General features: G+C 40.0%; 1 protein-coding gene across 3 annotated transcripts in view; it reads right to left on the bottom strand.

The window, feature by feature from the left end:
• The window catches only part of RALGAPA1 (Ral GTPase activating protein catalytic alpha subunit 1), a 286,398-nt gene that overhangs the window by 31,982 nt on the left and 230,730 nt on the right, over positions 1-23,686 (bottom strand). For all 3 annotated transcript variants that reach the window (XM_019518882.1, XM_019518883.1, XM_019518884.1), the window contains 2 exons: positions 14,235-14,393; positions 10,383-10,510 (listed from right to left, as the gene is read on the bottom strand). In XM_019518882.1, coding sequence (XP_019374427.1) covers positions 10,383-10,510; positions 14,235-14,393 — 287 coding nt within the window. The remainder of the gene's footprint in view (positions 1-10,382; positions 10,511-14,234; positions 14,394-23,686) is intronic.

Genomic DNA, 23,686 nt, shown 5'->3' with positions numbered 1-23,686 from the left:
GAATTAATCAATTTCATTCTTTATGTTACGAAGAAAAACCCATATTTGTTCTTAGCATTGCAAATACAATTAAAAATACCATTTCATAATTAAAGATTGATTACTGCACTAAGATTGAGAATGCTATCTATAATTTCAGACTTCAAAGAAGTCTAACAGCAAGATTAACAGCTTGGTTACAAACGTGACCTCCCCTAAGATGAATTTTATGTCCTCACTACTATAATGACACCAGTAGTTGTGTGCAGGTCCCGGATAGCAACTGAATTTAGAAACTACCTCACTGCTTTTCAGGAAACTGCACAGACACTTTTAAAACAAAGTCAGAATTCTCCAGGCACAGAACAGTAAATAGATTGAAGTATTTTTGGTCTGTGTAGTTGAACACAAATATGGAAAGAATATTATACACAAATATTCAAGGAACTAAAGTCTGAAATTTTCATTTTTCTATTCATAAAATGTTTAGATATAAACAATTTACAGCAGGTTTCCATCAACTACATGAAAACATGCAAGTTCTCCACAGTTTTTCCTCAACAGAAATAACCAGTAATGTCAGTAGACCACCTTGAGTGAGTCTTATAATACAGTTTATAAGTAGCAAATTATGTTAACAGAGCCAATCACTTTTATCTCATTTATGTTTTGCTCTTTCATCTCTTTCCAAAATGTCTCCTGTATTTGGATAGGAGAGCAGTACTGATAGGAAAGCTGTGTTACTAATTTGAAAGCCATTACTGACAACCTGTGTATTTGATGCTAAAACAGTTATATTAAACCAATGGTGGTCAAATTAATAAAAAGAAAAAAAGAGAACTTGTGAAAAACCTCATAATTGAGGATAATTTCAGTAATTTATTGTGAAAAGCTTTTTCTGAAGTAAAAAAAGGTATGAAAAAAGTAAAAGTTAAATATTTATGGGTCTTTATACAAAAATACAGTACATACACAGTAGCTAGATATTCACTTCTCCAACTACAGCTCTTGCAGTTATTTGAAGTGTCTACATGACAAACACCCAGACAAGAATTTAAAAACCAATCATAGATGTTGGTTCAATTGGTGGTCTCTAGTGGCTAAAATCAAAGGCATTTAAAGTGATGCTTTGGAATTATTAATTGCAAAACAATCTTATTCTTTCAACAGGTAACTAATAAATGATGGCTGAGAACAAGCTTGCACTACCCCTAAGGTCCAATTGTTACTCAGAACACTGCCTACTCTTGCTCCTTAGTATTGCATTTTACCTCTAATTGCATGATCAAGCCAATAAATTGGACTCAAGGGACAAAAAACACTAGAAAAGTACCTACCCTAACAAAACCAGAGGTTGCAAGAAAATGCACTTCAAACACAAGCGAGACAAGACAAGACAAGTGAAGGAGAGGTATCAAAGCCTGAAAGACAGTCATCAATACTGACAGATTACTGTAATTCTGGCTGTCAGGACGATCGATTTAAGCAGCATATGCCAATCAATACTCTCCTCATTTACTGAACAACATTAGATATGTAGTTAGATAAGATGTCCTCGAGATAAGACTCAAACTACGTTTAACAAACATGAATAGCACAATTTATGCTTTGGAATCTTAGAAGTTTTTTTCATTATTATTGGAATAAACCAGCTGACACAGCAATGCAATTATCTATAAAATGATATCAACAAATTCTGCATTTTTTTTGCATTCTCGGTCCTTAAAGGATTACTTGAATACCCTTAAGGTGCTTTTCAAATGATCAAAATATCAAATATAATGTCCTAAAATAAATTCTGGGAAGTAAGCATACATGATTTCTTATTAACTGAGTGCTTTTCTTTTTTTCATTTGCAAGAAATCTGTAGTTGAAAATCTGAGCTATCTTTGGTTTACAGAAGCCAAATTTCCCCTCATTCTTTCAGTATTTTCACACAATCCCCCTTGTATAAAACAGTTGTGAAAATCTATTAATAGTACATTAAATTAAACTAGCCAACGCATACAAAGAGGATATGAAATTTTATAAAACAATCTTAAATATAATCTGATCTGTTCCAATATTTAAGTAAAATCATAATGAAAAAAAAAGAAAAAAAAGATAATACCTTGAAAATGGAATACTTGCATTGTCTACTAAAATAATCTGACATTAGAATAAGTCTTAGAAATCTTCGTTTTTCAGGGTAGGTAGTTTTACTTGTGGAATATAAACATTCTACTTTGAGTATTATTATTTACAGAAGATGAAGAGCGTTTTCAGTATAAATTTACTTCTGAACTAATTATGAAATCCTACCATGAGAATACGATTAAACAGAAAGTGCTTAACTTTTGTGATTCTTGCTTAGCCTCAGAAAGATATTTCTTCCATGGCACTATGAAAGGCATTTCCAACACATTCTACCTCCTTTCTGAGCACTCAGTTGGTAAGGCAATTGTTGGGGTCACAATGGATAATTCTATATATGCCCAATTATCAAGGGGGAAAAATATTCCTCTAGCATACTAGCTTCTGAAATGTCCACTTTCTAGTATTGATACAAACAAAAATATTCATACTGAATACTAAAATTAATTTTTGTTATCTACTCCTATTCTTCTGCAGTGGAGGCAGAAACAGGGTCAGACCTTTTACCCCCAACCATTCATGCTCTAAACTAGAGCTGCAATACGAAAACCAAGGCCAAATCTTGAAAGCATTTCCAAAATAATATGGGAATCCTAGAGGTATGCCACAGTTTGAAAAAACAGGGACAGTAAAACTTAATTAAGGGCAATAATATGAAGATGCAAATGTCCTTGTTCCCTGTGGGGGCCAGAATGAAACTGGTAGCCTATAGACTCTTCTGTTGGTACCTACTTTTAGGGGGAGGGGAAGCAGAGCTTTGTGTGTGTTCCTTATGCCAGAAGGGAGCACAAAACCCTTGGTCACATTTTTTCCTTCCAGCCATTTTTCTAGATCTTACTGCTTTATGAAAATCTGTCATTTTTGTATTTTGTGCTCAAAATACACATCTTAGGCATGACAAGATTAAAAAAATAGGGTTATAGGAACCAGAAAAAGATAAACATCTCTAATTCCTTTAATTTACTAATAAGGAAAATTAATCAACAGCTAAATAATTTTATTTAGTAAATAAACTTCAGCAGTTCACTGTTCAAGCAACAATCTTAGGGTTATTTGTCAAAGCTTCTGAACATTCACAAATCGAGACTGAAAACATAACAGATCAAAACAGAATTTCCTTATCTGAATGAAAAATACCTGTTCCCCTGAACATTAATAGTCAGAACCTCCTCATCTCATGGTAACAATAATATTGTATTAAAAGCATATCAAGAAATTGTATATGTAATATAAAAGTAACATGGAATTTTAGGCATGGAATGGCTCTTAAAGAGCTATTTTCTAGCAAAGCCCTCTCCTGAGCAGCTCAGCATAATATGTCTGAAATAAATCAAACAATTTCCTTCTGCAATGTAAATTTAGAAATGTGTTCAGTATTGAAGTGAAACCTCAACATATTATTTCACAAAATAGGTGAAAAACAAAAGCAAAATGTCTTGATATAGGGTAGGACAGTTTTTCCCCCCATTCCTTCATGAAGTGTTATGTAGACTAAATGTTTAGGTAAGTTTCAACTATCAGTGCTTCAAAAATATGTAAAGGCAGAAAGAAGGCATAAATGGAAAATCAAACAGAGAAAAAATATTTTCCTATTTAAACTACCCCAATTTTATACAGGCAGGAATGAACGATACCGTCTATTTTTCACTTTCTCTTTAATTTTATGCAGCATCCGGATAGACATTATCCCACACCATAGAACTTCCACATATTTTTATTGATAATCATTCTCTCCTATCAAAGGACTCAGAGAGCAGGATTACTGTACTTCAAGACCAATACTGAAGTACTTACCCATGTTAAATTGTTTTTAATTGTATCCATGTTATATGATGAAAGGCATATTTGTTCAAAAATTCATTTTAAGTATTACCTACAACTTGGGAACGCATTTTATATAAACAGTTGTTCAAAGAATGTATTTTTCTTGAATTTAGTTCTGACAAATGTGTTTAGTATTTATTGTCAGTGAGGGAAAAGCCTCTTTATTTTAAGAGAGGATATTTGAGATATCTATTAGATAAATTATGTTCTATTTCTGCAACACAATTAATTAATACTGCATTGCATTTTTGGTGGATGAGATTTATTTTATTATATTTGATAGAACACAATGGTTTACAACACTTTTGGGTTTATAGACAAATACTTTTTATATTATTATTTACTAGAAGATTAATTAAGAGGTAAAATTATGATAAAGAAAAATAGCAATTTATGTTCCAGGCATGTTAAAAAACTTCAAATATTTCAGATTTTAAAGCTATGTTGCCTGGGATCAAAATCTCTCTCAATTTTTTGTTTGTAAGGGCTGTAAATTTTATTAGGAAAAGTTTGTTTTGGTAAATCATATATAAAATGCATTTTTGACCAGCAAATAGCTGAGACTACAAAAACTGTTTGTATTCTGAAATGTAATAGCCATTCAAGAAACACTGAAATTTCTTTACAGGTAACACTTCTGATAAAAATGTCTGCTACTCTTATTTTCCTTCCTCCTATCACCAAGTTTTAAAAACAATTATATGTAGTTTGGTCAAGAGAGGAATTTACTCTTTTTGAGGGCAAACTTTATTCTTACTATAAATACTGTCATTCAGTTTACTTCTACTCTTTTGCCTTTGGTTAGAAAGCTTAAATACAGAGCCTAAGTTAAAAAAATGTATTTTTCTTTCTGACATTTTATTATTATGTATAATGAGCTAAAGAATGTCCCAACTCTCTCTTTCTCATTTCTGCAAAATTAGGTGATCAGTTCACTAAACTATAAGCCCAAAGATTATAGACTTCTTGTTCTAATTCACTGGATCCATAGTGCTAAATGATATGGTGATAAAATCTTGATTTCAATCTCCACCATCACTGCTGGCACTGGATGAGCTACACTAAGGTTGAGTCTCACAGTGTGAAAGAAGCCCGTGTATTTTCAAGACAGCCCATCAAGAACACGTAAGAGGAATGGGCAGATGTTCCAGAGTGACAGAGGTGGAGTACTGAGGGGAATGTGCACAGGTTAGCTATGAGGGAAGGAAAATAGTCCTGCTGCCTTTACAGAAAGGCAGTGTAAGTAGTCCTATGTATTGTTTTCCATTGTGCATGTATGTGCCTGTTTCTGGGAACAGCTACTAGAGGAGCTTGTGAAACACTGTTAGAACCCTGAAGTGCAGCAGTGCTCAGCCTTTTAGCCCCACAGGCCAGATGAGTGGTGCAGGATGTGTCTGTGGGCCAGACAGTCCATGCACTGGATTGTGGGCATGGCTCCACACTGAATTGAGTCCACTGCTCCAGCCCCACATATGATCCTGCCACATTAGATGATCCCTTCCAGTCCTACTTTAGTACAACTTCTATGATTTCGTTTCCTACCCCTCCATACCCATTTCCTCTTAATAATGTCTCAAAGTAAGCTCAAACCTGGAAGGAGAGAGTTCACTTCCTAAAAGGGCTTCACTTTGCATATAAGCACAATGCGGACAGCTGTAGGGTTAGGTATAGGTATCATATAAAAGCGGGAAGGGTAGCTCACAAGGTTTGGGATGGCTGAAGGCAACCCTCAAAGCTGACCCTAACTATCCATGTAGATATACCTCTCTGTTTCTCCATCTATAAAAAAGGGAATACAAAAGGCACCTATGGGCTTAAGTTTGTTGGACATGGAGTTCCCAGATCACTCAGCTATTCTGTCATGCCTTGCCTCCTCATGAGCAAAGCTAATCTAAATTTCTATTGTCCCACCAAAGTTCCCAGTAAATCACTGTTGCCCCAATTAAACCTGCCACTTCCAGATAACTTAGTATATACATACACTAGGTTATCTGGAAATGCATACACACATACACATAATTAATTTCAGCTCCTGTTACTTTTATGTAGGGCCCCCTTCTGCTGCAGTTACTTTCCTCCCAGACATGCAGCAGGCCCTTGCCTTACTATCTCCTTTACTCCACACTTAGGCACTCTGCTCCTTGTTGCTTTTAACCCTCTGATAAGTAAAGAGTCCAAGATCGCCTATACACATTCAGGGAGGCTGCTCTGATGAGCTGTAACAGGGGTGGGCAAAATACGGCCCACGGGCCGAATCCGGCCTGCCAGGCCATTCCATCTGACCTGCGGGGCCCCTAAAAAATTTAAAAAATATTTATCTGCTCCTGGCTGCCTGTCAGAGATGACAGGAGCTGGGGCAGTGGGACCCAGGGAAAGCCTCAGCAGGACGCAGCAGGCCAATCCCACCCCACCCCACCCACCAGATGCTTCCCAGCCTTCCTGGCCCCACACTGCTCCAGCATCATGTGGCTCCCAGCTGCATTGCTGGACCAGGGAGAATGGGGCCACGCTGGTACCCCAGGTGTGTGGGTGTGTGTTGGTAGGGTGAGTTCCACATGCACACCCCACCATACACATGCAGCCAGACCCCGCTTTGCCTGGCCATACATGCAGACCCCTACACCCACTCACACACCTCAGCCAACCTCCCCCTCACACAGCCCCCCACAAACTCCATACCCACCCACACCCCACATATCCACACATACACCCACATGCTGCATCCGCAACACCTACATTCCTATACCTATCCCCCCCCACAGACACACCCACACCCTCTCCCACAGCCATCCCTAGAGGGGTGCAGGGCCTGGGGCAAATCAGCCTGTGCAGGGTCCCCTTAACACCACGCATGGCCCATGGGACCCTGACAAAGGCAGGGCATGGGTTGGGGCAGCATTTCCCAATCTTTCCTGTCCCACGGCACACTTACATGGGTAAATGAACATCGTGGCACACCGGACGTGGGGGGAAGGGTGGCGGCTGGAATTTTCAGCCCAAACACACTTAAAGACATTCTTACCATGTGGGGCAGGGGGTTGGAAAAACCTCAAATGCCGCAGCCACCACCAAATGCCCAAAATAATTGCCTGTCCCTGCGCTGTAATTGCAACTCGTCAGAGCAGACTCAATTAATCAAGTCGGCTGGAGCATGGTAATTACCGTGCTCTGGCAGACTCCAGTGTCACATGTATCAGCATCCCCACACTGAAAAATGGCAGCGGGGGTGCTTTGACTAAAGCTTGTTCAACAACCTTTAGATAAAGCACCCCTGCCTCTATTTTTCAGTGCAGGGATGCTGACATATATGACACTCTGGATGCTTTACTGCGAGTGGCTCTTGGAGCTGCTCTAATTATAGTGCCCCCCACCCAGAGCACGTGTATAAACACCCCAACTGTTTTGTTCCTTTAAAAATGTACTAGCAATATTTGGGCCACTTTTCCTCCTCACTACTCCTCCTTTTTCACTTTTTCTCCACTACAGAAGCAGCAACATCTGCAGGGCTCTGTTCCTCTCTCAGTGGCTCCATAGCTCCATTCATCAGGGGAAACAAATTTTTACTTAAGACAGGTAAGTAAGTTTATAAAGAGAGCTAACACAGCTCTCTACACTTACAGCATATACAACTTTTCATCTTTAAACAAATTACTTTAAGCAGCACCAAACACAACACAGTCTAAGTACAGGCTGACAAGAATTCAGTCAGTAGCCACAGACAGAAACACATACGTAAGTGCTCCAAATTCCTCTCCAATTTGAAGGGAGAATGGAGAACTGTGTGATGCCAGAGGACTGAGCAACTCCCTGTTTACCAGAGGTGGGCAATTATTTTGGGCAGAGGGCCGCTTACTGAGTTTTGGCAAGCCATCAAGGGCTGCATGACAGGCAGCCCGGGGCAAATAAATACTAATTTTCTAAATTTTTTAGGGGCCCTGCGCATCCAGTCCCCAGGCCGCATTTTGCCCACTTTTGCTGTTTACCTATGCTTGAGCATGCAGATATAACTGAATCTGCTTCATAATGAAGTGCTTCAAAGAAATTGCTGTTTCATGGCAGGGTCATTTATTGAGCTCCTCTGCCATTTTTAGAGCACTTTATGTGGTGCCTTCAAGGTGTCTTTTGAAGCACTTCAAAGGTGTCTGAAGTTCTTCAAATGTTACATCTGTCCAGTGTCATCAATTAGAAATTTAATCAGTTAAAAATGGTGCCAAGTAATCTGACACCCAATATGCCTCCTAGGTGATGGCATAGGTTCCTATAATCAACAGTATTACTACATAATAATATTGTACTGTTCTAATTATAAATTAACCTTTTCATCCCCTATGAAGAACATTAAAAAGTGCACTCTAATACTTGGGGTTGACCTATAATGGGCCCCCAACAATCTTGACGTTTTTTTACTAGAAGTAAAATATGGTAAATATAAGTAATACTGTCATAATATGGTGATTCTAAGTATTTAAAATGATAAGCACCAACATTTTAATGACAACCACTGTATATAATAAAGGACACCAGCAATTTGATTTAGGCAGGCAGCTACAGTGAGAAGCACAGTTTGTGACCACAACATAAGTTCCTGCAGGTACAACTTTCAGGACTTGAATAATTTCTAAGCATGGAACTTCCAAGCTGGCAGGCTAAGTCTGTGGGATGTGTTATATGTGGAGTACTATTCACAAAAGCTGCAATATACTGCTATAAATAAAAATATTGGTATAAATTTGTTAGTTCAAGGGAAATTATTTTTCAGTAGTACCCTCAGGATGATTCAGTATACTGTTCCAGTACGAGTTCTTTTTCGAACCCTAATTACCATGGCACATTTGGAATTCCTTAGTCAGCCATTTTGAATAGGAGGAAGAAAGGTTAGTCCTTCCCAAAAGTTAAATAATGATGCATTTTACACAAAGAGATTGCAGAAAAGCCAGAAAACATGATCAATCTGATGTACCAGCATGCATCTATAAACTAATTTATCTTATCAGATGTAAGAATAAAAGCAAAACTACTCAAGTATTAAAAAAAAAATTTGTGAAAAGACACCTTATTGACAGACATAAGGTAATAAATCTACATGAGATACAAAATAACTTACAGATTAAAAAAGTTCTTAATTTAACCTCTTTTGTTTATTTAAGCTAAATTAACAACATAAATTTACCAGTTTAAAAACAAAAAAAGTCTAAGTTAATCTTAGGAAGGGGAGAGATACAAATGAAAAAAAAAAATTAAATAATTTACTAGTATATTTACTTGAATGCAGGGGAGATCTTTTTTCCTCATTCAACACGTTAGAAAAATAAGCATTATCATAGCTTTGAGTACGCATATCTCAGATTTGAGTACACATGGCCTAGGGCAGTTGGCAACACTATTTAGTTACTGCACTATAGAATAATACGATGAATTTCTAGTTATTGACTGCTTGAGCCGTGACCCAGGCTTGGGGCTGGAGCTGCTGGCACCACTGTTGCCTGGCCACAAGTGCTGGTGGAGTGGGCGACAGGCAAGCACCAGGGGAGGAGAAGACACGCAGCAGGACAGGCAAGGGACAGGCTGCTGTGCTACCCCCCCAGCTTGTCTCCCCTGCCACATGATCCTCTGCCATTGTAGCAGTGGAGAAGACAAATATAAAATGACTCTCCAATCATTAGATTCTGTACACGGAAAATTACAACCATCCTGGCCTTGGGTAAAAACATGATGTAAGGCTATAAATGGATTTCAGTATGTACCTACATTGCAATTTTGGGTTTTTTTAACAGATGAAAAGCCTCATGCTTTTATTTTCACTACTTATTGTTTTATAATCCTGTTTTCCTGCTTGTTCAGAAGTTTACAGCAATATTAACTAACTTCCAAAGGGATAAAGTGATAATCGCTTGTTAAGAGTTCTTTATAGAGACATCCTCAGGTTACTCGGATGATAGCCCTGAGTTATCTTAAGCATGCATCTAATTAGCATTAAGACAAGCATGCATCTAATTAGCATTAAGCCAAAAAAGTAATTTTCATTAAGCCAAAAAAGTAATTTTCATTATTTTTTTTTTTTTTTTTTAAATAAAATCCCTTTGGGGCTAAAAACAAAAAGTATGGGAAATTAACAGTGGACAAATGTTTATATGCATGAAAGGAAAGAGCTGCTAATTAAATTGTGAAACTGCTTTTGGAAACAAGCCGTATATATAATAGAAATTGAAAAAATGTTTTAATAATAAGAAAAGGATTGTTTCTGGTATTTGATTAAATCTGGTCTCTACTTATTAGCAAAAGTGGTCTTTTGGGTAAATTCTAAAACAATAACATTTCTAAAAACATTTAAAAATATATTAAAAGCTAAAATGATAGAAAAAATACCATTCCAATAAAAACATGAACAGAATACTTTCAGCACTGTAAAGTCAATCTATTGAAGAAACTACCAGTAAAAAGGATACAAGTTTTGATATAATGGGATCAGTGATTTTAGTGCTCGGCTTGCATTTATAGCTGTTGCACGAACCATAATAGGAAGAATTTTTCCATTCACAATAGCACCATCGAAAAGTGGACCAAAGAAGGGAACCTGAATCAGAAATTAAGAAATTCAACCTTAAGTCAAACCTTTTTTTATAACAATTAGCAATCAGCATTAACAATGGAGTGCTCAAATAGTTCATTTTTCTCCTTATCTCTAGTTAATCAGAACAGTTATTCAAGTATATTCTATGATAGACCTTTTCTCTTATGGAAACATAACAGCATGATAATCTTGGTAACAGATAAAAATGAGTGTGCACAAAAATTAAATATCCATTTGAAGACTGCATCTCATCAAGGCTTATTTTCATCATTTTCTGTCAAAAACCTAATGGTAATCATATATGTGACATCTATGAAGTTCAAAGGCTAAATGAGAACACTGTAGGTAAGAATATACTACAGAAAAATGATTAATCAGCTTAAAAACTGTCAAACTTCAGGTGAAGCATGCATATATATCATATGGGACCATCTATGGTAAATACATACAAACCGGTCATGTAATCCTTACTTCACCCACATGTGGTTGTTTTCCTTGTCACTTACATCATATCTACAACTAGACAGTAAGCAATTTGTGGCAGAAATCATGGGGGTGAAATCTTGGCCCAACTAAAGTTACTAGGATCTTTGCTGCTGACTCAAGTATGTATGGTATGGACTTGATATGGATAAATATATACCTGCAGTGGCTTTAAAAGGGGAGGGAGAGTTGCTGTTCAGGAGCAGCAGTTTCAGTTTACACTTTAAAGCTACTCCTGTGTAGTTTGTCCATTTGCATATGTTTGTCTATACCCACAGAACACTTTAGGAATTGAGTCCACAAAATATAAAATCAGTTGGAACACATACTACTTACACTTTAAACCAATCCAAAATAGAAATTGCAGGCAGGTGAGCCAGACCCAGTTTTTTCATGTTTCCCTTCATTGCAATGATAGAATTTCATTCAAACCCGTGGATGCCAAACCTTGCACATGCTGCATTGACAATCAAGTACTGGATGTAGCTGCGAAGTCTGGCTTTGTGTGCATAATCTTATAAACCCAGTTGTGAAGCATGGTGAGACCAGCAGAAAAATCTGGCTACTAATATAGCAAGGTTGAACTATTGTTGTAGGCGTGGTTGTCCAGGAAATGTACAGGAGGCAAGGTCTTTTTGGGGATCACTTATTGGACTAACTGTATACTAGGGAGATGTGATGATGTTGGACAAGTTTTTGGGCATAAGGTGCCCTTCTACTGATACACATATTTCCCCAAAAAGTTAAGTGTATCTGGTTCCAATACATGGATGCTACAATTTTCACTGACCAATCATCATCTTGGTTTCCTTCAACACTTTAGAACTGGTGTCTGCGGATAACTGGTCATCTGCAATATACCCCCCAGTGTTCCACGGAGCTCTAGCTCCTTACAAGATTCCAGGTCTCTCTCTTGTTTCTAGCTGCCAAATTTGCATTTTAAAAAGTAAAATAGCATTTTCAGATGCTGGACAGGTACCAAATACCGTCTTTCCCCATGTATGTACATGTAAACAGTTGATATAGTTACTCCCACAAGGATTATATATTAGTAAAGGTGTTCCCTAGGATTGTGAATATTAGAGGAGGATCACACCAGACAATTGCTCTGCTAAGATGTGATCCTTTCCATGAAAGAGTTTAAAAACCCCTGTTCCAGAACATTATTTTTACTGTGAATCATTTAGGGTAGTCTTAAGAATTTTTAAATTGTCTAGTTTGATTGAGGGTCAACCAATACAGCTACAACCTATACCCCTAGTTTGACTGAAGAATGCAATAAATTGCCTTCTCAAAATGTACTGTTTAATTAAAGCATTAAAATGACTGTACTATTTGTGGCATTAGTGTACATTATGGCACTGTATAGGTGTCAGTGCCATACCACATACATTGATTCTCATTTTGTTCAAATCTTAATTCTAAGAATTATTTATAGTCAACAAAAACGCAGTATTATAAAATTTAAACATCAACCTTCGTGGTACTGACATCATACTATGAACTATGCACTCCAGCCATATGCTGCTTCCCTCACCACCACAGCAGCTTGAGTCACATAATCATTGGCTAATGAGCAGGGACAGCAGAAATAGTCAGAGAACAGCACAACATTTATATTGAAAAATATTTGTGCACACCCAGACATTTACATAACTCCATGAAGTACAGTCAAAAAGCCCAAGGCTGAATTGATTCAATTTTCTCAGGTTAGTTTAAACTGCATAGACTGAACCAATAAGTAAGTGAACAGACATTCACTTTTGATTCCAGAAAGGCAGACATTCCTACAGTGGCCCAGGCCAGAAGCTGGGGGGTGCAAGAGCCCACCTCCTGGCTCTGCTAGAGTAGACAGCTTGAATTGGGAGGGGATCTAGGACAGAAGTTGAATAAGCTGGTTTAACCTAAATCAGTTAAGTCTGATATGACATCCATCCAGGTTTATTCTAAACTGGTTTTCAGCCATTTTGCAAGTGGTTTATGTGTACTGAACTTCTAGGGAAAGAAATTACACATAAACTGGTTTAAGCGATCACAAACTAGTTGAAACCTGTAACAGAACAGAAACTCATTGCACATAAACCAGTTTCAAAATGACTGAAACTGGTTTAAGATAAAGCTGGCTGAATGTAGTATCAGACTTAACTAATTTGGGTCAAATTAGTTTATGAAACTTCTGTCCCAGACCCCTTCCTTGTTCAAGATAAATCACAGTCTGCCAGCAGCCCAGCATGCTTTGCAGCCCTGGCCTGGGCTGTGCTGTTTCAGAGAGCAGGGCTGGCCCTGCCCCTCTGCTCCCTAGTAGGAGCAGTGAGGGCTGTCTGACAAGGGGGTGGGAAGGGCTAGCCTGGATAAGGTTGCAGCCCAGTCTGCAGGGAGGGACTGCCCCACCTCCTCCCCTCAGCAAACCGCGCCTGGAGTCTGGGGCCAGAGTGGAGGTTAAACACCCCTTCCCCTGCTCAAACTTACTGCTAGCTGTGACTGTGGACTACAAATCCCAGAGGCACCCGGAAGCAAGAGGAGGAAGTGATGAGGAACGCTGCAGAGTCCTGCTGTTGTGATTCTGGACTGCAAATCCCAAAGACCTCAGGGGCAGCAGGAAGAGGAAGCGAACAGACAGCCCATTTTGGCTATATGCTAGACTAGCTTCTGGCCTGAGCTACTGCAGGCATGTGGCTGCATTTCCTGAATCAAAGGTAAATGTCTGTTCACTTCTGTTTCAATTTAATCTCTGCATCTTAGACTAACCTGCAAAGACTGAATCAATTCAGCATTGGGAGTTTTGACTGCCTGTACTTAGCCCCGTTGTGTTACAGATTTGAACTGGCTTCCAATGTGTAATTATACCTGTTTATGTGTAATTTTTTTCCTTAGCCATGAGGTCAATGTACCTGAAGTTCCTGATGAACCAGGACCTAAATTCCTATGTGAGAATTACAGAAGGCAACGAAATAGCACAAAGAGGGAGGAAACAGTGGAGTTTTTAGGTGACTACACAAGATCTTCTGGTTTTGTTTTTGCAGTTTATGATCATACCAGAATATCTTATTTGGATTAGAACATTGCAATTCAGTTTCTTATTTATATCCATACACCACAACACTAAACTTCTGAGTTCTGCCTTATAGTCATTATAGCCTTACAGCCATTACTATTCAAGAAGAATTACTTTGCTGGACTAATATGTTGAACCAGAAACAAAAATAATGTAGTTAATACTTGAAAGCATACAATAAAGCCTTACCTCAGGTTTTTTCATAATCTGGATACTGAACATATGGTTTTTCATTGGATAGATAACAATGAGAACATCACCAAATTCTGTAGGAATTATTCCTCTCCTGTAGTCTCGAGTATGCTCTGACCAGACAATGTGCACTTCATCATTTCCTAAATGTCTTAGCTGAAAAAAGAAGGGATTCAAACTGTTAAAAGTTAATTTCTTATAAATCCTTCATCCAGGGGCAGATCTACAACTTTTGTGAAGGGGTGTGCAGGGCTGCACACCTGCTCCCAGCTTCTCCTACACCCCCAAGCAGGCACACCATGTTGCAGGATCAGCATTGGGGTTTTTTTTAAAGTACCCAAATAAGTTAAAAATCCCATCCACTGTCCCATCATCCCCCATTCTTGGCATCCCCACCCTCCCCCTGTCCTTAGCAGCATGTTCCCTTTCCTCCCATTTATCCCCTCTGCCACCTGCCACTGCCTTGGGCTGATGAGTGTTTGGAAAGTATTCCAGAGCTGATCCTGACTTCTTTCAGCCACACATCACGGAACAGCAGATGCAGCTGGGTGGGATCCTCCTTTCTGCTCCATTCTTGGGTTTACCCTGCTGTGACTGGCTGCCAGGGGTAGGCAGGCACCCCACAAGTGAATGGATCTGTCCAGTGGTGGGCGGTGGCTCTGACAGCCCTGTAGTGCTGGGTGGCCGGGGCCGGTTCCCACATACTGGGTGCCCTCTCCCTGGGCTGTGTCTGCCACCAGCATGGAAGCAGAAGCATGAACCCACCCGCAGCTTTAGCCCCACTTCCCCACAGCCAGAGTCCACCTGCCCATAGCTTTAGCATGCCATGCCTCAAGTCCAGACAGCTTCTGGGAGCTTCTGGGTTGGGGGTGCAAGGCATGCTACAGCAGCTGCAAGAGGGTTTAGGCTGGTCACACTCTGCAGCTGTAGTGTGCCCTGCCCCCTGACCTGGAAGCTGTTGGCCATGTTTGGGTAGCTGTGGATGCAGCCAACAGCTGCTGGGTCTGGGGAAGGGAGGGCACGCCAAAGCTGTGGGTGGATTCAGGCTTCCTGGCTGCTGAGTCTGGGGGAGGGAAGGCATGCCAAAGCTGTGGGTGGGGTCAGGCTTCTGAGCTCGGGAGGAGAGAGTGAGAGAGAGCGAGCGCCCTTGACAGGTCACCAAAACTCATTAAGTGGTGCCAAAAACTGCCCACCCCTGCTCTAGAGTCATCCCCTGGCAACCCGCCCAACCCACAACTCTACTAATTCATTTCACAGTAGGAAGAGGTCTGGACCCACTGTAGCTCAGCTCAGCAGAAGATAGCAGCAGACAGGTTCCCAGCCCATGCTTGTTCCCAAGTAGGCAGAGAATACCCCAGGGTCTGGACAGAGAGAAGAAACGCACCCACTGCTGCTGCTGTTGCCATTTTGCCAGCTGGAGCAGGCAGAATGGCTTTGGAGCTTCCCTGCCTCACCAGATGACAGCAGCAGGGGCAGTAGTGGGTACCCAAGCAGCTGAGATTGGAGCAGAAAGGAGGGAGTGCAGAGAACAGGAGGATGGGGATGGGATTTTCACTTGATCTGAGGACTTAAAAAACCCCATCCCTGCTGTTGCTCATGGCAGGGTCTGAAATGGGGTTTTGTTTATACCACTGCACTCCACCTAGATCTGCCCTTGCCTTCAGCTACTCAGGATGTGAACATTAGTAACTTTTGAAATGTTTCCAAGTATAAAGGGTTTCCCAGCGTAAAGGCTGCGTGGTGTCAGTGGGGATGCCCCACTGCTGGGCTATCCAGCTTTCAAGCCCCAAGCCTCTAAACCTCTTCTCACCCTCTCCAGAGCACAGGTAGAGGAGACTAGGGGCTGGAGAGCCTGGTCCCAGTGACGGCGTGGATGCTGGGGTCTGGCAGGAGGAGTGGGAACAGTGGCAAGTACAGGGTGTACGCTTCAGCGCTACAGTTAGAGGACAGTGTATCTAACAAGATTTGTATTTGAGGACTTTGTTCCTCTCGCAGATAGTCTGCTATCAATTAAAAGTATATTAAAGAAGAAAGTGATCTGATTTTGCTCCAAAACAATTAAATAAATGCTTAATTTTTTTCTTGAAAACTGACTGACCTTGAAAATTAAGTGCACCACCTAAAACCCCTGTCCCCTGACACACACACAAATCAAACTTTAGGGTCTAAACAGGTTGTTACTGTAAAAATCATGACCATACTTCTAACTGAAAAGAAGGATGTTCTTGTGGCTAATGCTGGACTGGGACTCAGAATAGCCAGTTTTATTACCTGGCTCCAACAGGCTTCCTGATAGATTTGGAGTAAACAGGGGTTGACAACCTATGGCCTGTGGGCTGGATCTGGCTGGAAGGGCCATTTGATCCAATCTGCAGATGTAGGGCACTGTCAGCATCCAGCAGCAAGGCGCTTTGGCAGCAGTCATTTTCCCACCGAGGAGAAAAGTACCAGTTGCAGGTGCTCTCCCAGTGCTGCCTCAGGGAAAAGTGGTCTCAGTGCCTACTTGCCCACCTGCCTCTGACCTGAACTGGGTCTCTGGTCTGCAGCCCAAAAAGGTTGTTGATTACTGCGATGGAAGGTTTACCTACTCTTCAGTAACTGAGGCCCTTGGCAATGTTCTGGCCATGGATTCCATTCTTGTTCTGTACATATCCCATGTTCACATGATTAAGATTCTTTTGAAAAGCAGCATCTATTGGGAACGGGCTTTCCCTCCACTACCCATTGCTCTTATCCTCATATCTGAGGGTACGATGTCTACTTCAGCCACCTCACAATTTCTTCACCACTGTCTTAAACAAATGGGATTCTGAATTAATGAGAAAAGAGGGCAAGTAATGGAATCTCATGGACAATGCGTCTCAAAGAAACAGTTATTTATTTCTTTTAGAGAAGGAAGAGTCTATTTTTGATGGCAGCTGCCTATTTGCCATGAGGTAGATGACACAAGTTTTATAAAAATAAAGGTTTTGGGGCTACTCTAGAAAACTTGATGCTTGTCCCTTAAGAACAGTGAATGGTAAACATACCAAGCAAGCTTTACGTTGTTTCCTTTGGTATCTTTGGTAAATGGGCATGATCCCAACTTGCCAGAGAGGGCCTGAACCCCCAGTGAGCAAGGACAAATATAATCAGAGATTATTTTTTAGTCAAATCATAATCATCCCCAATGCAGTCAGAGTCCCAGTTAACAACTCCAAGATTATATGAAATACTCCTTAAGTCTTTCAGCTAATACCACAGAATCTAAAAAGCAAAATGGATCGATTCTGTCCATAAAAAGGAAGAAGCCTATTATGACATCCAAAATGTAGAACTGTAAGGAGCTTGGGTAGAATGATATTTAAAAGAAAATCTGAAGGTAAATTAACTAACTGATGTGAATCTTAGAAACAAGCTTAGGCAAAAACTTGAAGTGAGACCTGATAGTGACTTTGTCCTTGTGAAAGACTGTATGGTGAATTTACGATGAGGGTCTCAATCTCTCCTATTCTCCTTGATGATGTGATTTGGCCAATCTAAAGGCTGTGTTTCTTGACAAGTGCTACAGAGAGCTGGTAGGCACAGACTGAAAGGGGGAGATCCATCAATCCTGTTGATACTAAGTTAAGGTCCCAGAAAGAAAGGGACCTCCTGACCAGTGGGAATATACAGATGTATTCCTGTAAAAATTTCATCATTATGGAATGTCAGAGGACTATAAGATCAGTAGGATGATTAGTAGTGACGGCTGCCAGGTGCACCCTTATTGAAATGAGGGGCATTCTTGACTGTTTCGGTGAAAACAAATAGTTCATATTAACCATAGGTAAATCATAAATCATAGAGAAGTAAGGGTGGAAGAGATCAAGAGATCATCTAGTCCAACCAAGTTTCGAACCTGCAACCTTGATGTTATTAGCGCCACACTCCTACCAACTGAGATAAACAGTAATGAACCTGGAGTTATCAATGATGCAATGAAATGACTGATAGAGCAATCCTAAAGCTATGCAGAGTCATAGAAAATTAGGGTTGGAAGGGACCTCAGGAGGTCATCTATTCCAGCCCCTTGCTTAAAGCAGGACCATCCCCAACTATATCATCCCAACCAAAGCTCTGTCTACCAGGGTCTTAAAAATCTCTAAGGACAGAGTCCACAACCTCTCTGGGTAAACTGTTCCAGTGCTTTACTACTCTCCCAGTGAGACAGTTTTTTCCTAACATCTAACTGAAACTTCTCTTATTGTAACTTGAGACCAGTGCTCCTTGTTTTATCTGCCACCTCTGAGAACAATCTAGCTCCATCCTCTTTGTAACCACCCTTAGCTTCCTGGCAGATTGGAGAAGATCCTTCACGCCTGCTGATGTATAGCATTGGTATGGTGGTGTTTGTGGATAATTGAATTCTTAAGTCCTGAATAATGGATAGGGGCACTCAGTATCCTAAATGAATGGTTCTACATTCCAATATGTTTTAGAGCATTGCGTCTTGAGGACATCATTTTGTTTGGTTCTATAAGTGTTTACACCATGAAGTAGGAAACTCCATCCCCTTTTAACTCACTCAGGCATTCTATCATTGGTTTTGAAATATTGACCTGCATTTGTTTGGGTTTACTGAGCAAAGCTCCCTTTGGTGCATTCACAAAAATGTCATCTGTGCTGCAGATAAGTGAGGCTTATGAAAGGTCACCTGGAAGCCTGAGATAGCATCTCTACTCACTGAAGCACATGATGCATAGAATGGGCACAGTACCTAGAGCTTCCTGAAAAGCTTCCTTGGATCTGGATAAGGCTTGTATAGCCCTTTCCAGAAGTGTTTCTATTTTGCCTCTTTGGATTTTAATTTTCTTGGAGAAGAACTTCCAAATCGGTTCAGAGATAGAACCCTCTCCCAGACTCAAGAGATATCAGGAGTAATAACTGTAACTTTAACTCTGAATGAAGCAGACTTAAAGTTACAATGTTTTTATTCCACCAACATTGCTATAGGATCTTACAGACCTAACAGCTACATCGTAACAGCTTATACATTCCATACTGATAACATTTTAACCTCTGTCTATACCTTTAATCATGGACCAAGACTCCTGCTGTTCTAAGTGCCATACAAACACAGAACAAAAGGACTGTTTCTACCCCAGATGGCTTATACATTGAGACAAGAGACAAGGAGGACACAGACAGATGGGGGAGTAAAAGGAAACAATAAGAATGAAAGGCAGGACCATCAGCACGCTAAGCATTGTTTTTTGTACGCATCCCAGCAAGAGAGAGTTTCAAGAAGAATTGCAATTTTTACAAGAAACTCCTTCCAAGTGAGGGGAGAGCCTGAAAGGTGTTTGGAAATTTAAGAAATGGGTTCTGGCACCAGGTTAATGTGTGGTGAGAGCTGGCCCCTGGACAGTGAGTGCAAAAAGACAGGGCCTTGAAGGTGAAGAGCAGGTTGTGTTTGATGCAGTGAAGGAGGACAGGCTAGTGGAGGGATACAGAGAGAGGCTGGCATGGTCAGAGGAAGAGCTAGGGTAGGGATGTTTAGCAGGAGCATCCTGGATGGATATGATGGGTAAGATTGCACTTGTCAAGGCTGGAGAAAAGGATATTGCAGTACTGTAACTGAGACATGAAATAATGAGAGAAATTTTGGCTGTGTAAACAGATAGGAAAGACTATCTTAGAGATGTTATACAGAAAATCTGCTAGACTTAGACACAGACTGGCTATGGGGACAGAGCGAAATCTGAATCAAAGATAACACCAATGGGTCCGAGTGACAGGCACAATGGTGGCACTGTCCACAATGATTAAGAAAGGAAGAAATGAGGAGGTGATTCAAAGCTGCTTCAGCCCCACTGCACTTAAGCTGACAGCTAGAATCCATGAAATGGCAGAAAGAAACAGGCCAAATTTATAGTTTGCTCTGAACCTCTATTCTATTTTTTGAATAAATAAATAAAGTCTCTCAACAATGCGAAAAAACCTGTATGAGAGTTCAATTTTTACTCAAAATACTTTAAAATATTCTTACTATACAGCCATCACCATGTGTCAGCTTTCCTAATACATTTAAGTTAACTGAATACAAAAGAAATGTGAAATAAATATAACCAGGAGGGATGATCAAATCTAATTTTGATACATTAGTGTCATATGCTGTACATGTTACAATACCAGCCAGACTTAATACTAAGCTTCAGGCTATACTGAGATTTCCAAATGGCAGACTGTTCCAAGTGATACCAAGTATAATTGAAGTAATAAACGATAGTAAAAGCAAAGCACACTGTCAGGAAGAATTTAAGTATTTACTTTTTAAAATTAAATGAGTTAGGTTTGGAAAGGCAGGACAAGTGAAATAATGCAGGGCTCAATTTACAGAAAATTCCTTTTATTTATCTGTTGCATTAACCCTTGAACTCTTGCCAAAATTATCTGTAATTTCTAGTACTCACTTAGTACGAAAGAAGGGAGAGAAAAAGGCAACTGTATTTCCTTTTAAAACAAAAGCTGTTCTTTAAATTTTGTTTCATTTACTTAAATGAGAGTTCATTAGAGAGGATACAGCAAGAATAGCAGAAATATTTTGGGAAATAGCTGCTTCATAGTTGCACACAGAGAATACTGCTATCTAAAATGCATTTAAAAGCATTTGGACAAACTTCATAAAAATCCAGTCTAATACACACAGGATTTTTTTTTAAACTCCCATAAATAATGGATATAATTAATTGGAATTTTATTTAAAAATACTGTATTAATGAACACGCTTTCTGGACTAATCCCTTTAACTATCCAGTAGGTATTCATATCAGAACAAAACAAAAACAATTAGCTATGAATTATGGGGCTATAATTCTTTTGTGTGGCTTTGACAATGTCAAATTAAGCATGAGTCATTTATACAATCACCAAAAGCTCAAGAAGGATTAACAGCCTAATAATTAAAAAATGACTACCTTTTATTTAACACAATATGTGTAATATATTCATCTTAATTAAGACACTTTCAGTCCTCCCTCACCTTTTCTCAGCACTAACGTACCCAAAGCTAGACAGGAGGTAAACTACAGGAATGATTTTGCAATATTGCTCCCACTGTGAATTGAGACTTCATGATTCTATCTTAATTTTGACACTTTTTTTGGAGATTTAATTGTGTAGGTATATTTTAAATAACAATTTCCATTTTAAAATATGCTTTCATTTTGAAAATGAAAATAGAACTGAAGGAGAGATAGGCTTTAAAGCCTTTATTTACAATTCATTATTTAAGTATTTTTCTACTTTTCCCTGTTTAGATCTCCTAAAGGCTCCCTTCTCTTCTTTCAGAATTCATTTTATTTTCCTGGTTTATAATTGCTTTATTGTCCAGTGTTTCAAAGGCACTAAAGATAATGTTTTATATACTAGTCAAAAAGACTGATAGAAAATAATTTTTAAGATGGAAAACACTAGAATCTTGATGCTGCACTGCCTTAAATGGCAGGAAGAAGTTTTGTTTTAATTTAATTTTATTTCCATTGATTAGATGAATCTATTATTCACCTATGGGCACATTTATAACTTTAAATCCAGTAACAATTCAGCCAACAATGAGACAAGTTAACTCCTTTTAGTAACAAAATAAAACAAACACAAGAACAAAAAGCAAGCAAGCAAAAACCAACCACCACTTCAAAAAAACCCAGATCCAAAAACAAGCCCATGCCATGCAATGAATCCTTCATAAACCATTTTTCTAGAATCCCTGATAGGGTAGACTTTAAGGTCTTCCTAAAGCCAGTACAGGCTGATCATCTATATTATAAATCCCTAAGCTTGAGCTGCAGCAGCAGCAGTAAAGCACAACTCAAAAGCTTTACTAAACTTCAGTTTGAGCTCAGGCTTGCCTCCTAGTCCTTACCACCTTTGCTTGGAATTCACATGGGTGATACAGACTGCAAATACAGGAAGTCTTTTTCTATTTTACCTTTACACTCCTGAACCCCACTTCCCGTCTGTTTCTGTCATTAAAACCAAATACAGAACAAGAAAGTGATTCTTGGAAGGATTCCACTCACGAAAAGGAAGGAAATATAATACGTGCAACTTTAGTGTGGGTCTTTAGCTAAGTTGTAGATGGGAAAGGACTGCTTATTTGGCTCAAAATAGTTTACTTGCCATCACACTCACATCTGCACCCCACACTGTGCTGCCCCCACCTCCAACGTTGCTGGCCTGTTCTCCCCACCCCACCACAGACCCCCAAAGGATTATTGTCTTTCTACCTGTGAAATAAACAGTGTTACAGGCAGCTGACAGGATGCAGCAGCAGCACGTGGCTGGGGGAAGGGGGCTATGGGGCTCCCATGGGCTACAAAGCCCTGACAGAATGCTCTCTGCAGGGTGCTGTGTTCCTGCTCAGACACCAGGTGGCACTGCTCTACTTTATTTGTCCATCAATGTTTCCTTCTAGTCTCTTTCCTACAGCCCAGTGTCACTCAAGGTCAGGGTTGCTTAAGGGTTTTGTTGTTCTTTTTTTTTTGTTTTAATTGACTGTTCATATTTTAGGGAAAGTTGGCAACTCTGGGAGCAGGGTAGGGGCTGCCTACTCCTAAACTGAATAGGTAGGCCACGACCTACACAGCATTCTTGGCTTCATGGAATATTTGACAATTTTTGACTGTGATTAAATAACAGGTGATTAACTAACCAGCCAACTAGCTAACCGTTTTTACTCAAATATAGGACAACCCTGAACATAAGACAACCCCACCAATAATTAGATTTTATATATGGAAAAAATTATAAACTTGTTATAATTTTCCAGATATAGAATCCAAGTATTGGAGGGTTGTCTTGAATCCTGCTCCCCTACTACTACAGCAGGGAAAGCAGGAGCTGAGGGGGAGGGGTCAAGTGGCCCTCTTGCCCTCTGCCTGCCCACTTCTTCCTCCTGCAGCTTTCCTGCCTCCCAGTTCCCAGCAGCCCCTGTCCTCTTCCAAAACTCCCCCAGGCTCTGCCTCTTTCCCCCAAACTCCCTGGTCTTTGCCTCTTCCCCTGACCTCCCCAGTCTCTATCCCTTCCCCTTTGCTCCCCCAAGTCTGCCCCTTCTCTCCTACCTCCCCAGTTTCTGCCTCTTCCTCTCCTCCCTTATTGTCAGGCTGCTCTGTCCCAGAGCATAGTGCATGGAAGTTGGCACTACTGAATGGCTAAGCAGGGGAAGGAATTTCCAAGTACTCTATAGGAGAGATCCCAGCCTAAGTCAGAGCTGAGCTGTACCTGATAGAAAGGGGGAGGGAAAGGGGTGAGTGGGGGTTGCATGTCATTTGTTTGGTTTTTATTTTACAGGAGCTGTTAGCTGTGGGGCTAGCCAATGTCCTCAGTTCATTTTTCAAGAGCTTTACAGTGAGCTCTGCTCTTTCTGGGACTGTCATTCAGGAGAAAACAGGTGGGAAAACACAGGTAAGTTCATCTAGTTTTGTGAG

Source organism: Gavialis gangeticus, unplaced genomic scaffold (assembly GCF_001723915.1).
Source record: "Gavialis gangeticus isolate Ggan-Ray unplaced genomic scaffold, GavGan_comp1, whole genome shotgun sequence".
Taxonomy (NCBI): domain Eukaryota; kingdom Metazoa; phylum Chordata; order Crocodylia; family Gavialidae; genus Gavialis; species Gavialis gangeticus.
The sequence above is the reverse complement of the archived record's forward strand: the minus strand, read 5'-3'. Positions and strand labels throughout refer to the sequence as shown.